At 46.2% G+C, this 12,281-nt stretch overlaps 1 protein-coding gene across 4 annotated transcripts; it reads right to left on the bottom strand.

Annotated features, from left to right (window-relative positions):
* Positions 1-532: 532 nt before the first annotated feature.
* PDP1 (pyruvate dehydrogenase phosphatase catalytic subunit 1) lies at positions 533-8,020 on the bottom strand. Of its 4 annotated transcripts, none has more exons than XM_080582863.1 (2): positions 7,888-8,020; positions 533-4,555 (listed from the first exon to the last, which is right to left on the bottom strand). In XM_080582863.1, exon 2 carries the CDS (start codon positions 4,509-4,511, stop codon positions 2,904-2,906), a length of 1,608 nt encoding a protein of 535 aa, XP_080438989.1. In that variant the 5' UTR covers positions 4,512-4,555; positions 7,888-8,020; the 3' UTR covers positions 533-2,903. The 4 variants fall into 4 exon arrangements, with proteins under 4 accessions (XP_080438989.1, XP_080438990.1, XP_080438988.1 ...); XM_080582864.1 differs by having other exon boundaries at positions 7,879-7,993; XM_080582862.1 differs by lacking the exon at positions 7,888-8,020 and adding an exon at positions 7,502-7,536.
* Between the last annotated feature and the right edge of the window lie 4,261 nt (positions 8,021-12,281).

Genomic DNA, 12,281 nt, shown 5'->3' with positions numbered 1-12,281 from the left:
TGGTGAACAACCCAACAGAGCACGTCCTCTGCCTGTGGTGTAAGAGCTGCTCCTTTTTAGTTCACCATCAAGTCATTGCCATTTTGACCTGCATGTATTATAGATCATTTGCTGATGAAACGTTGCTCTGTATAGGGTACGGTCCACAACTTACGTTGTTGCCTCGAGTTTCTGTGCACTGCTGAAACCTGCTGTCTGCAGCAACCCCACGTCCCTTCCCGAGGGAATAGCGAGGGGAAAGAGAATGCTCAGGAGGTACCAACAGAGGATTTAAGCTCTAACTTTTAAGCTCGACTGCCAGCAGGCGGCAGCACCAGCACACCTGACATAGGGTACAAGCCCCTGTGGCATTTGGAAGCTTTGAAGCCCAGTTCCCAGCCTGCTTCCATTTATGCTTTGCATTGTTGAGCCATCTGGTCTGTTCATAACTGTGACTGCACAACAGAACACACTCTTGAAATGAAGAGAGCTCCGTGAGCTCCACCCCTGGCAGAGCCACTACTGCATTCTATATCAAGCCAATACACGTGGATTTCTGCATAATTGATCATTTTATTGGAATCTATTAAAAGACATTTGTTCAGATCACCTGTTCAGCAGGCAGTTACGCTGTTTCTGTTCACTGCATACATACTGAGCAAGTCTCCAAGCAATACATAAATACTATTGTCTGACCCCATACATATGCATCTTTACTACAAAAAGCAGCTTTTCCTCAAAAGTTGTGTACATGGGACCAATATCCATTTCTTCTAGCCATGACTTGTACCAAATCCGTATCAAGAATCATAGGTTAAATACATCAATACAAGTAATAGAGCTTTAACAGTAAAAAAAAGTAAGAAAGTTAAATACTGTAACAGCTTAGATACATACTGCATTTGAATGATAGAAGAACATGGAGTCTACTGACCTAGCTAAAGACAGGCACCAAAACACAACATACAGAAGCAATGTCAACAGCCAGTACTTGTCTAAGCATTTTAGAGTTCCCCTTTTCCCTTCAAATAAAGAAGGGCTGTTCACATCTTGGATGCAAACTGAAGATATCATTAACCTTACAGCAAAGTTGATCCTGGTATTTTCGGGCTGGGTAAAGAAAGGCATATTAAAGCTGCAGGCCACTAAGTACACACAGCACTCGTGAGTTTGAGGAGTCAGTGTTTACTATAGCACAGGTTCGTTGTTCAAGCTAAGTGTACCCTATGTAACTGTAGGCTTAGCTGGAAATATTTGCATTCAGTGGAAAGTGCCACATTACTCAACTAACCAAACTAAGCTGGGCTTTTTTTTTTTTAAAGTGTTTGTGTTTTCTTTTTCAATTGGCAATGAAGGCTTAAGGAAGTTATTTTAACTGGAACACCTCTGTGAAATCAAATATGCTGACCTATGATTGATCTAGAGTTTCTCCAGAATTCATGAGTCAAGTTACAAGTGTTCTCTCAGTCACCAAGGACTGGTATTTTAGCCAGCATCTCAATTTTTAAATTAAGGGCAGCTGAAGAGGAATCTGTACAATGTAACATATCTAAAACAGACGCAATGACGACCTTTAAGTTAGTTGTCAGTCCCTACTTTGTACAGTTACAAGCCCAACAACTTGAGGCACATGAGTTTAGTCCAGGACAATACTTTTTAGGTTCAAATTCAACCACTACAAGCCAAACAGACCCGTTTAAGAGACTGCCATGTGGTAACATTCTGGACTGTAAGAACATGCATACACCAGCTGTCCAGAGAACCAGAGCTGCTAATAAAGCTGCGAGAAAAAAGCCACTAAACATACACATGCATGCCAGTTAGTTTCCCCAACTAAAACCCTATGTACAAGCCATACTTCATTTTTTGTAATTTGTAGTTTTTAAATCTGACATTCTTACAAATATGTGTTCAAGTGCAAGACATCCATTATGTGACCACTTGAAACAGCCAAAGTAAAAACAAGTGCAAATTACAAAGCCACAATGAGGTTAGTAATGATTTCCTGATCTTTTCAGGTGAAGGTTTTATCTTACCAGATAAGTAACACCAGACAGGGTGGAGCACATGAAGGACATGACCTTTAGGAAAGCCAACACAGTCTTGACTAGCAACAGACTCTTTTTAAGGAGTCTGAAAGTTCCTTCATCCTGAAGTCCTCCACAAAGTTACTTGATATCTTAACTGCATGTTTTAATGTATTATTGCCCTACAAGTTGTGCAGAAACCCACAAGCCAAGAAGCTATTGATGCACAGACATTTAGAAGTCACTGCGTATAAAGATATGATTAAACCAGAACAGAATCTCAAGTATTGATTATGGCTTAGACCTGCATTGAAAGTCAACACTTAGACAAATATCCTTAAGCAAATGACATTGTCTATATGAGAGTGAGATAACTTTTTTACATTGAAGACCTACTCGGTTAAAGTCATCCTCCTACTTAGAGGAAAAGGTTGTCGATATATTCACAAATAACCACACCTACTCAGCAAGAATTAGCCCTGTAAGAATTCAACGACATTCCTTGTTACTCATCTTTTAAGACAGTGATATTTACAGATGTTAACAGGCTTTGCTTCTTGAACAGCCAGATGTTTGGTAGTTAATTCTTAATCCTCCCTTCCCTCCCTCATGCAACTCTGCCAAATTCAAGACATTGTTCTAGCAGCATTCATGAAATCAATAGTGCAAAGTTATTACAAAAACCTCTTTTCCCCAAACTGTGACTTCCTCTTCAAGTTATGTTAGGTCAATAGCACTCCCCCTCTATCTAGAGCTCCGTGGGAAGGCAGGAACAATCGATTATGTTGAATCTAGCAAGCAACGAGTTTGCTCACTTATTGAGTTTGTCTGTTTTTCCATCTGCTGCTCGTACTGGCCATTGTTACAGCTTTGGTAACCAGGTCACTAGATGAAAATTCACAGTTCCTCATTTTGACATGCACCTATAACATGCGAGTTGAACTGCACCACAATAATCGTAATGTCATCTCTATACATTCGAGCCAGCTCTTCTGGAAGACTAAGCATCTTGGACAGCCGCTCATGATCCACAGTGCCAAACTCGTTATTGCCCACTGCGTGACGGATCAGGTGAGTCGCTGCGTTTTGATCTTCAAATACTGAAGAGATCCTCGCTCTTCTTTCTGTTAAGAGACCGTGCATCTGTCCCAGAGTCACCTTATAACCACCAACAGCTATGGGCTGCTGATGGTGAACCCCAGTGAGGTACTCCCCTACGATTCTAGCCACATCTTGCCTGTGCATAGTCTCCCACAGCCCATCTGTAGCCAAAACCAGGAACTTATCCTGCGGCCTTAATTTGTGATGGATGACCTCTGGCTCAGCTGTGAGGTAAGGGGGAGTGTGATAATTTGGAGGAATAAACTTGGTGTATTCATTGTCGTTCAGCTGATCCGGGCCCGACTCAACCACTCTCTTCTGTAGTTCAATACTCCACTTAAACTTCACATCACCAAAAGCTCTGAAAGGCATCAGCAGGCCCAGGAGACGGTCTTGTTTCACAAGACTCTTCTCTTCAGACTTCGGATGCTCCGTTTTCACCCGTTCCACTTCGCGTTCGTTTTGTGCGTTGTGGTCGTAGGAGAGATTAACTGCAGACCAAGAGCCATCTTCTTCCTGAACCCCGAGCATTGCCCTGCTGTCACCTGTGTTTGCCACATGCAAGTCAACACCATCCACGTGGGCCACACAGGCAGTTGCACCAGAAAACGCTACACGCAGGACTAGGTAGTTGAGAAAAGAATTTGGATCTCCTACTTGAGCTTCCAGAGAAATATCATTATCGAGCCTCTTAAAAGCATTAATTAAAGCTTCTTTCACATCAGTAGTCTCTCCGCTATTGAGATCGATCAGCTCCTGCCAGTAAGTCCTCAGACTATTGAAGTAAAGCTTGGAAGCTTCTTTGCTGAAGTAATCATTGGGATGCTTGTGCCACTGCAAAATAGGCAACAGAGCTCTACCGCTTTCCACAGCATTTTCTATTTCAAGTAAAGTCTCATGAGGTAACAAAGAGACAGCAATGTAGTAGAACAGTCTCTCACTAACAGCTTGAGCACAAGCACAGCCTGCGTGGCCATCAAACACACCCAAAAGCATCCCTCGTGTCTGTAAGCAAGTGGCAGCACTTCTCCGGTCTTCGATTGGAGCATTAGCAGGCAACTGGTTGCTATCAAAGCCAAGGACAGAACTCACATTCTTGCCATCAAACTCTGGGACTTTAAAACTGTATTCATTTGCCTTCAGGATGCTGTTGACCTGTGGAGGAGTGAGGTAAAATCTCTGTGGTGTAGAAGCATAATCCCTCGCATGAATAAAATGATTAAAGTTCTCCTTTGGCCTATAAAGTGCTGCAAATCTCTTCTGAGGCGCATATCTGAAGTGACCGTGAGCGAAATGAGAGGAAAAGCAACACAGATGTTTATGGTGGCAGTAACAAACAGTACTGCATATTCTGCTAATCTCACAGTTACGAATCAATGGGAACAGATGAGTTGGCGCTGGCATGGCATCAGACAGCAATGGCAGCCTGGAGCTTCGGACTGGAATTGCTGAAACACAAGAAAACAACTGTGCTTAGGGGGACAGCTAACAGATTTTTCCCCAGAAGTCTGTGTTAAGACTTTTACAGCCCCTAAACAAAGTTGCTTAAAATATGAAATAAACAGAAGAGGAAGAAGTGCTTGTTTACACAGCACTGGGCTACAACAAAATAAGCTGCATCATACCTAGAAGCTCAGCATAGATGCGGTAGCTCTTACAGCCACTCAAATAGCAGTAAGGAAGTGACAGCGATCCAGACAGACAATGCAGCTCCATGTAAAACTTCAGGCAACAATTAGCACACAGCAATGCAACAGAGCAGCGCCATGCTCCACGAGGCTTCTACGGAGGTTTGGTTTCCTGCTGCTCCTGAGATCCCAACTTGACAGAGCCGGATGTGGCACAGGAAGATGCGGTCTTTGTGAGACCGAATAGATAACACGTAACACTAAAGAAACACTAACATAACACTAAAGAAACAGCATCCAGATGACAGACAACCAGCACTAAGATGAAGATGCTTTGGATGATAAAAAGCAAGCAGCAGACAGCAGACCTATTTTAGGCAAAGAGAAGCCAATAGCAAGTTTTGTTCCTTCTCCCCCCTTTCACATGCAAAACTGCCACACTTGCATAACATCATGGTGTGTGTATATATACACAAAGCAGCCACAGGAGTCTAGGTGATAAATTTCTAGTTTGTCAGATAAAAAATATAAGTGGTAGAAAACGTACATCTGCTACTAACAGCTGATCTACCTCAGCTTTAGGATTATAAATTGCTAAAAAAATCTAGTCAGTTGAAAGACTACATACAACCTGTGTTTTCTTCCATCACTAGAACAGAGCCACGCACACTAACCCAAAGCTAGATCAGTGCTACAGTAAAGTAACTACATTTAGTGCCCAAGAAAAACACTAATACTTTGCCATACATAAGTTTCCCTAATAATTTTTAATTCCTCTAGAGAAAACTTATTGTAACATCACATTCCTTGTCCCCATTTCCATACCCAATCACAACATTAGCACAAGCACTTCTTAAACCTCTTATTCATTATGCTTCATTCTCAGGTAGCATTTTACAGCGTGAAACTAGAAAAAAATCCAGTGGGAAAAGAGCAGAATTGCATTCTTTTATGCAAAGTGTACACAGTTAATGGCAATTCGCTTTTCTCCTTCCATCTTCTATGATTCAGTTTCTTTATGATTAAGTTTCAGCATAACTGCTTCTTCTAAAAAAAAATTAGAGTTCTTATACAAGGCTTCTGCAGCCCTAAGTGTTGTTAGGCACTAGTCTCTCACCTATTCTCTGCTTCCCATCGATCAGAATTCTGTGGCAGTCTATCAGCTGAGAAGTATCTAGAATAAACACATGAACACACCCCATTCTCTGTGTTGGAAGAGAAGGAAGCAAGCAGTGCTCTTCTCTCCAAGCCTGCCTCTTCTCCTTAGGATCGGACCCTGCTGCTTTCAGCATTTTACATATTTTGTGACTGAGAAAAGTAAAATTCACGTTTTACCATTCCACTGGCTTTCTCACATTGTATCTTCATTCCCTGAGGAAGTGCTTGTCAATCTGAACTTGCAGTAACAAAAATTTCTTGTCCACTGACCTCTCCCAGGTCTCCTACTGACAGCTACAATGCCTGAACAGGCCAATTTTCTGTGGTTCAGCTACCAGGGAGAGCTTCGGTCACAGTCCTGTGGACCCCGGCCAGCTGCCCATATACTCAGCAGCAGTGCACTGGCTTGAACTTCCAGGCTTAAGCTAAATTTATGCTAGCCTTTGGCTTCCCAGAAAGTGTCTTTCTCCAGCCCAGACTTCATATGCACACAGTATGACAGAACTGAACTGCAACTCCAAATATAGATTTTGAAGTCTATTAGTGCCTTCTAATTATACAAGAGCTATTTTGGTAACAGTCATGTATATTTCTTCACATGACATTTAAAAGCAACAACTTTGATTACAGAATGGGATCCTCAGCATTCTACAGACATGTCAGGTCTACAGCAGCACCTCGGATCTCACACTGGTCTCCTGCTAGACTCCTGCTGAGGCAAGCTCCCCTGGCTGCTACATACTTGAGCTCAGTGCTGACCCATACACGGTCTACAGCTGTTCCGACAGCTTTGCTGTTGACCCATGATGAAGCAAAATTATAAGTGTACTGCTGGCCCTGCAGTGCCACTAGAAGTTATTTTGCTTCTTTTCTATCCTTGTTTTTTTAGCAAATATTTAGTGAAACCTATGAGGATGCATGAAGAAAATAGCCTCCAATTTTCCACTGCCTGTATCTCTCACAATGAATCCATGCCAGCTTTTACAAATCTGCTTTGTGTGCCTGATTTTAGACCCAGCTGATCAAGTCAGAGAAATTCCAAGTCTTCCAACATCAACTGAAGCCATTCCAAGTCTCTCCCATTTACCCCTGCAACATGGATGCCCAAAACAACAGCACACTGCAGCTAGCCCTGAAGTACTTAAAGACCTCAAGTAGATGAAGATGATTGGACAAAAGCAAAAGATATGAAGTAGAAATTTTACTATCCAACCAAGATTTGTCAAGTGATTGGTATCAAGACAGTGTTTAAAGCCTCTTCAGACCCAGAACTGGGTACAAATACTACTTCCCAGGCCACAACCACAGCAAATAATGAGCCAGATGGTCAGTTTATGGGTTTTGTAGTACTATACTGATAAAACAGAAGCATATTACTCCCTTCCTCTAACAAGGGCTTACTACAACTGTCCTACGAAGGCCACTTCATGCTGCTCTGCCAGGCTCCTCCAAAACACCTCCTTAACCACGCTGTCAGACACTTGACCTGAAGGCTGCTGGAGAGGAGGGGAGAAGGAACGAGGCAGGCTCGGCGCGGCCAGGAGCCTGCTGCCGGCCGGGCTGAGCCCCGGGGACCCCCAAACCCCCCCACCGGTGCGAGATACGTACCGATCCGCCTGGGCCCGGGGCACACACACATTCTCCTGTCACAACAAGAAGCCGCCAACATCCACAAAGCAGAAGCCCGGGGGGGGGGGGGGGGGGGGTGGAGGGAAGGAAGGGGGAGAAAAGAGGGCGAAGAAGCAAAGGCGGAGAGGTTGTTAGAGAAGACGGAGCGCCCCGGGGGGACGCCGGGAGGGAGGCACAGCACACACGCAGCCGCTCCGCGGACACACCGAGCCGCCGCCGCCCGCTCCCCCGGGGCGGGGCAGGGCAGGGCCCAGGTCGCCCCGCCGGCCACCGCTACCCCCCCCCCCAGGTTAACACGGCCGCCCCCCTCGCCTCCCCCCGGCCCTTCCTTCCTTCCCCTCCACGCCGCCGCAGACCTGGCTCACCTGGCTCCTTCCCGGACGGCCGCAGCCGGGAAAGCCGCCGCAGGCACCGCCCCGCGCACACCCACACGCGCCGCCGCCGCCGCCTCACTGCCGAGGCCGCCCCGCCTTGCGCCGCTTTATATAGGCTGCGCGGCCCGCGGCGCGCCCGCCCATTGGCTGCCGCGGAGGGCAAGGGGGAGCACGTGACGCGGAGGCTCGGCGGCCGCTGAGGCGCGCGGGTGGAGGGAGAGGGGGAGGGGACGTTGCGCGCGCGCCGCGCGCAGGGGCGCGAAGGCGGGAAGGCGGCGGCGCCACCCCCACTGCCCCCCCCAGAGGGAGGGGGAGGCTGCGGGGCAGGGGGGGGGCGATGGCTGAGGCGATTCCTGAGGCGGTGATCGTGGGGGCTGCCCCTGCCCCGGCCCCCGGCTCTTCCCGGAGCTTCTTCTTCTTCTCACCATGTGTGGTGGAGGCTCTGTGCCCGGCCTCCTGCTGGCCTGCGGTGCCCCGCCGAGGAGCTGCAGGGAAAGGAGTGGTGGCTTCCTCCTGGGTCAGGAGGCAGAGCCCTGTCATTGCTAACCGTTAATAAAGCTGAAAGCAGGGGTGTTGTTAAAAGCTTCCGCGTGGCGTGCTGATTTTTGAGTCCGAAGCGACTTTAAAAGAGGGAAATGTGCTCTTCTGTCCCTACCTTGAAATGCTCCTGAGGTGCCTTCGCGGCCACAAAGCCTGTTCATGCTGCAGGAGGCCGCCAAAGCCCATGGTGCAACATTGGGGGTTTCTGCTTCACATTTGTGCCCCGGTGTTTCAGTGACACCAGCCCCATTTCTGGGAATATCAGTTTTTTGGCAGCTGCTGCCAGCGAGGAACGGCCTGAGGGCAGCAGCTGTGGGGCAGGAACAGCCCTTGCCCAAAGGAGCAGCGCCCATCGTGCTGACCACGGAAACAGGCAGCAAGAGTGGCGGCCTTCCCACCCTTCCTCCTCCCCCTCTGTTAGATACAATCCTGTCCCCGTTCCACATCTCCAGAGCAACAGTCAGGTTTTTTTGAGATGCTTTGAGCCAGCCTGGATTCTCTGCATACATTTTTCGAAAGCAAGAACAGCATAAATTCAGCAATGTTTAGGTTTCCTTGAGCATCTCTGTTTATAGGTGCGTGTGCCCTCATGCCTCTAATTCTAGGGTGGCCAGGATGCCTGCTCTGCTGTGCTGTGTGGCGTTGGCAGCAGATGTGCAGCTACCTGTGAAGTGTTGCAATAAGCATTCCTTTAACAGCTGTAATGAAACCATAATTTTGACTATATTTTCATTTTTATCCAGCTTTGGTAGGTTGTTTACAGATGTATACAGAAATGAGGAGAGGAAACAGGAAAATCTCTGTGTGTATTGCCCAAAAGACTCAAGATATCTAATTAGGATATAAAAAAGTTCTGCCTGGTGACCCTGTATATGAAAACCAGCTGGGAAGGTATGATGCCATCCTTGAATATACAAGTCTTCCACAGTAGTAGCTGAAAGCACAAAATATTAAAATGACAGTTTATTGGTGTTCTGGGTAACTTTTGTGACATTTATTTATCTAAAAAAGTACACCATCATCCTCTCTTTGAAGCCCATTTTAAAATAAAAAGCAAGTTAATGGTATCTGACAGACACCATTGCACATAAAATACTTCATTAAATGGCATGGGAGATGAATAATTTACATTCTTTTTCAACGGTAGCACATGGATAGAAATAGATTGGCAGGGTGTGCTGTAACAACAACCATTTACATCATTTTCTACTTGCAGCAAGAGTGAGTGTAAAGCGCTCGAGATTAGAAAGTTCCTAAAGACTACGTAAGAAGGCACAATTGAGGCATCCTCTTTCTCCATCAGAAGATAAAAGCCTGTGGGAAGGCAGACCTGTGCCCGGGTCTATTTAAGTGATCGTTGTATGAGCAGATGCACAGAAATGGGTTGGGATGAAGTCACCACTGATCACCTCCTATTCCCAACTGGAAGTACGGGTTTTGTAGGGTGAATTTGTGTTCGACTTCTGAAGAAAATGTCACTGCCTGTAGTTATCTATGGAGAAAAAAAATCCACAAAATAATTAGCATTTAGCAATTTTGGTCTTCAGAACATCTTGTGACCATTAATTCCATTCCCCGTAATATGCTGTGAAACTGCAAGGTTAAGAGTTATGTCACCCTGTTTATCTTATTCATCCCTTTTTCTTCCTGATTTAAGGCCAGAAGAACTTCTTTTAGAGCTGGTTTTGGAGGCCATGGCTCCTCGTCTGATCGTATCCCGTTGATCCCACGTATCTCCTTGACCAAAAGATAGAATTTGTATTTTAACATAGTGAGAAGAGGAGAAAATTCGGCCTTCGCATGTAAATCCTGCAAATGAAAGCTGAAATGCTAAAACTTGGCTGACATTTTGGTCCTCAACTGATACGAGTGAGCTGGCGTGCCAGAAGCTGCGCGTTGCAGTCTGACTGGAAAGTTAGGTTTGCTTTCTCCTCACCTTGGTGCTGCCAAGACCTTTCTGTGCACTTTGAGTCGACCGGCCGCTTTGCTGATTTTAAAGAAAACGTGTGAATAAAAACACGCGGCTGCGCGTTTTGGCATTCGCATCGGGTACTCGTGGAAAAGCAACTGCTCGCAGCTACTTCAGAATACGTGGAGTCTCCCTGTTTCTCTGGATGCGGGGTTTATCGGCGGAGTGGGACGGCACACATCCGTTCCTGTCTGCTGTATCTGCTGCCAGCAGTGGTAATTCTGCGCTGCAGCCGATAGGCAGCCATGCATTATCACTGCAGCTGAACTGCTGCAGTAGTTACCCTCAAGCTTTCTCCGTAAGCTTTCCAGAGAGACTGCATTACAGATCATTGCAATAGGGTTTTGTTTTAAATCCAGTGTTTGTAATAGCCTTCTAGTTTAAACAAGTTTTTGTGCCTCATGTATAAATATTGTATCGGTTCAGTTGTACTGAAAGCCGGTTCAGGACTACAGGGTAATACCTCGATTGATTTTATAGCCCTTGACTGCTTAACGTTTTAACAATGTCTTTGCACACAGTGTTTCCGAAATGCCGTTGCGCTGCTGTGCCTAGTGAAAAGAGCAGTCGCCTATAAAACCTGTCTCAAAATTGTATGCACAGATCAAACACTTCCACCTGGCATGCTGGCCAGGAGCATTAAAAAAAAAATAAAAAATAGAAGAGTCATACAAGTTTGGAAAGCCAAAAGAAAAGGGGAAAACAAGGCAGAGAAACATGGCATGTACTGAATAAATAGGAAGGATAGGACAAGACTAAACTAATCTTGTCACCTTTCCTGAAAGCACCACAGAAGCAATGACAGCAATGTAAGCCTGTTCCAATCATTTATTTTTAGCAGAAATCAGAAGCATTACGTGGCAAAAATAAACGTGTCATTAGAGCTCGAAGCAGACAGCATACCTGCAGACAGCGATGGCCTGTGATCTTCATTCAGACTGCTTCAGAGAAAGGTTTTGGCTGCACATTTATGTATTCTGCTGCCCTCTCAGGGAGCGTTTGCTGCGTATGGTGCATTTGTCCTCCTTCCACGCAGCTGGGTGCGGCAAATGTTTCTGAAGTTTTACGGTACGCCCTACAAAAGGTGACTTTTTAAAAATGTCTCTTAAGTGAACCAGCAGCACTGAGCCACCTAGTACAGGAGGTTCGGCTCGGGTGATTCCTTTCTGCCTGCTGCCTGTTCCAAAATAGGCGAGGGGAGGCCGGTGGGGAATCCCAGAGGCAGCTGCTGTCAGGGCCAATTTTGCCATCGCTGTGGGACCCAAGGATGGTTCCACTTATTTCGTCTCCCTGGAGGCTCTTTGTATCTTAACGCCCCGTTCCTTTCCAAAACGAAGCAGTTGGGATCCAGCGTCCCAGAGCCAGGATAATCTAGGACAGGACCTCTGGAGGTCCCACAGCCCAGCTCCCTGCTCGGAGCACGGCCACCTGCACAGCTCAGTGAGGCTGTCCAGGGCCTCGGCCAGGCCGGTTCTGAACACCTCTGAGGACTGAGACTCTCCAGCCTGCCTGAGCCCCAGTTCCCATGCTTCACCACTTGTTTTGTGAAGATTTTTTTTTCCCCTTAAACAGGCTTTTTCTTGCTCAGCTTGTGTCTGTTGCCTGTTGCCCTTCAGGACTTCCTTGCACCATCCTATCATATTCCTCAGATCTCATCAGCAGATAATTAAATACATTTTCTTGCACTTTATAGGAGCTGTGCTCTATCCTACACACTTCATCTGGGTAGATCTTTCAGGATTTGGTATCCAATTTGAGGAATTGTGGTGGTTTTACCTTGCTAGGCAGCCGAACTCCACCACAACCGCTCTCTGCTGCAGGGGAAGTTAACTCCATCCCAGCCAGACCCAGTACAGGAATAAAGCATTCTGCTAAC

The sequence above is a fragment of the Anser brachyrhynchus genome (genome assembly GCF_964034855.1).
Source record: "Anser brachyrhynchus genome assembly, chromosome: 2".
Classification (NCBI taxonomy): Eukaryota; Metazoa; Chordata; class Aves; order Anseriformes; family Anatidae; genus Anser; species Anser brachyrhynchus.
This window is presented reverse-complemented; position numbering and strand designations above follow the sequence as displayed.

What these genes read in the sequence shown, in the direction of transcription:
- PDP1 (XM_080582861.1), bottom strand. Translation starts at nt 4,823, where the DNA reads ATGGAGCTGCATTGTCTGTCTGGATCGCTGTCACTTCCTTACTGCTAT. An exon ending in CATCTATGCTGAGCTTCTAG is followed by an intron (nt 4,556 to 4,732) that starts GTATGATGCAGC and finishes CTTGTGTTTCAG; the next exon opens with CAATTCCAGTCCGAAGCTCC.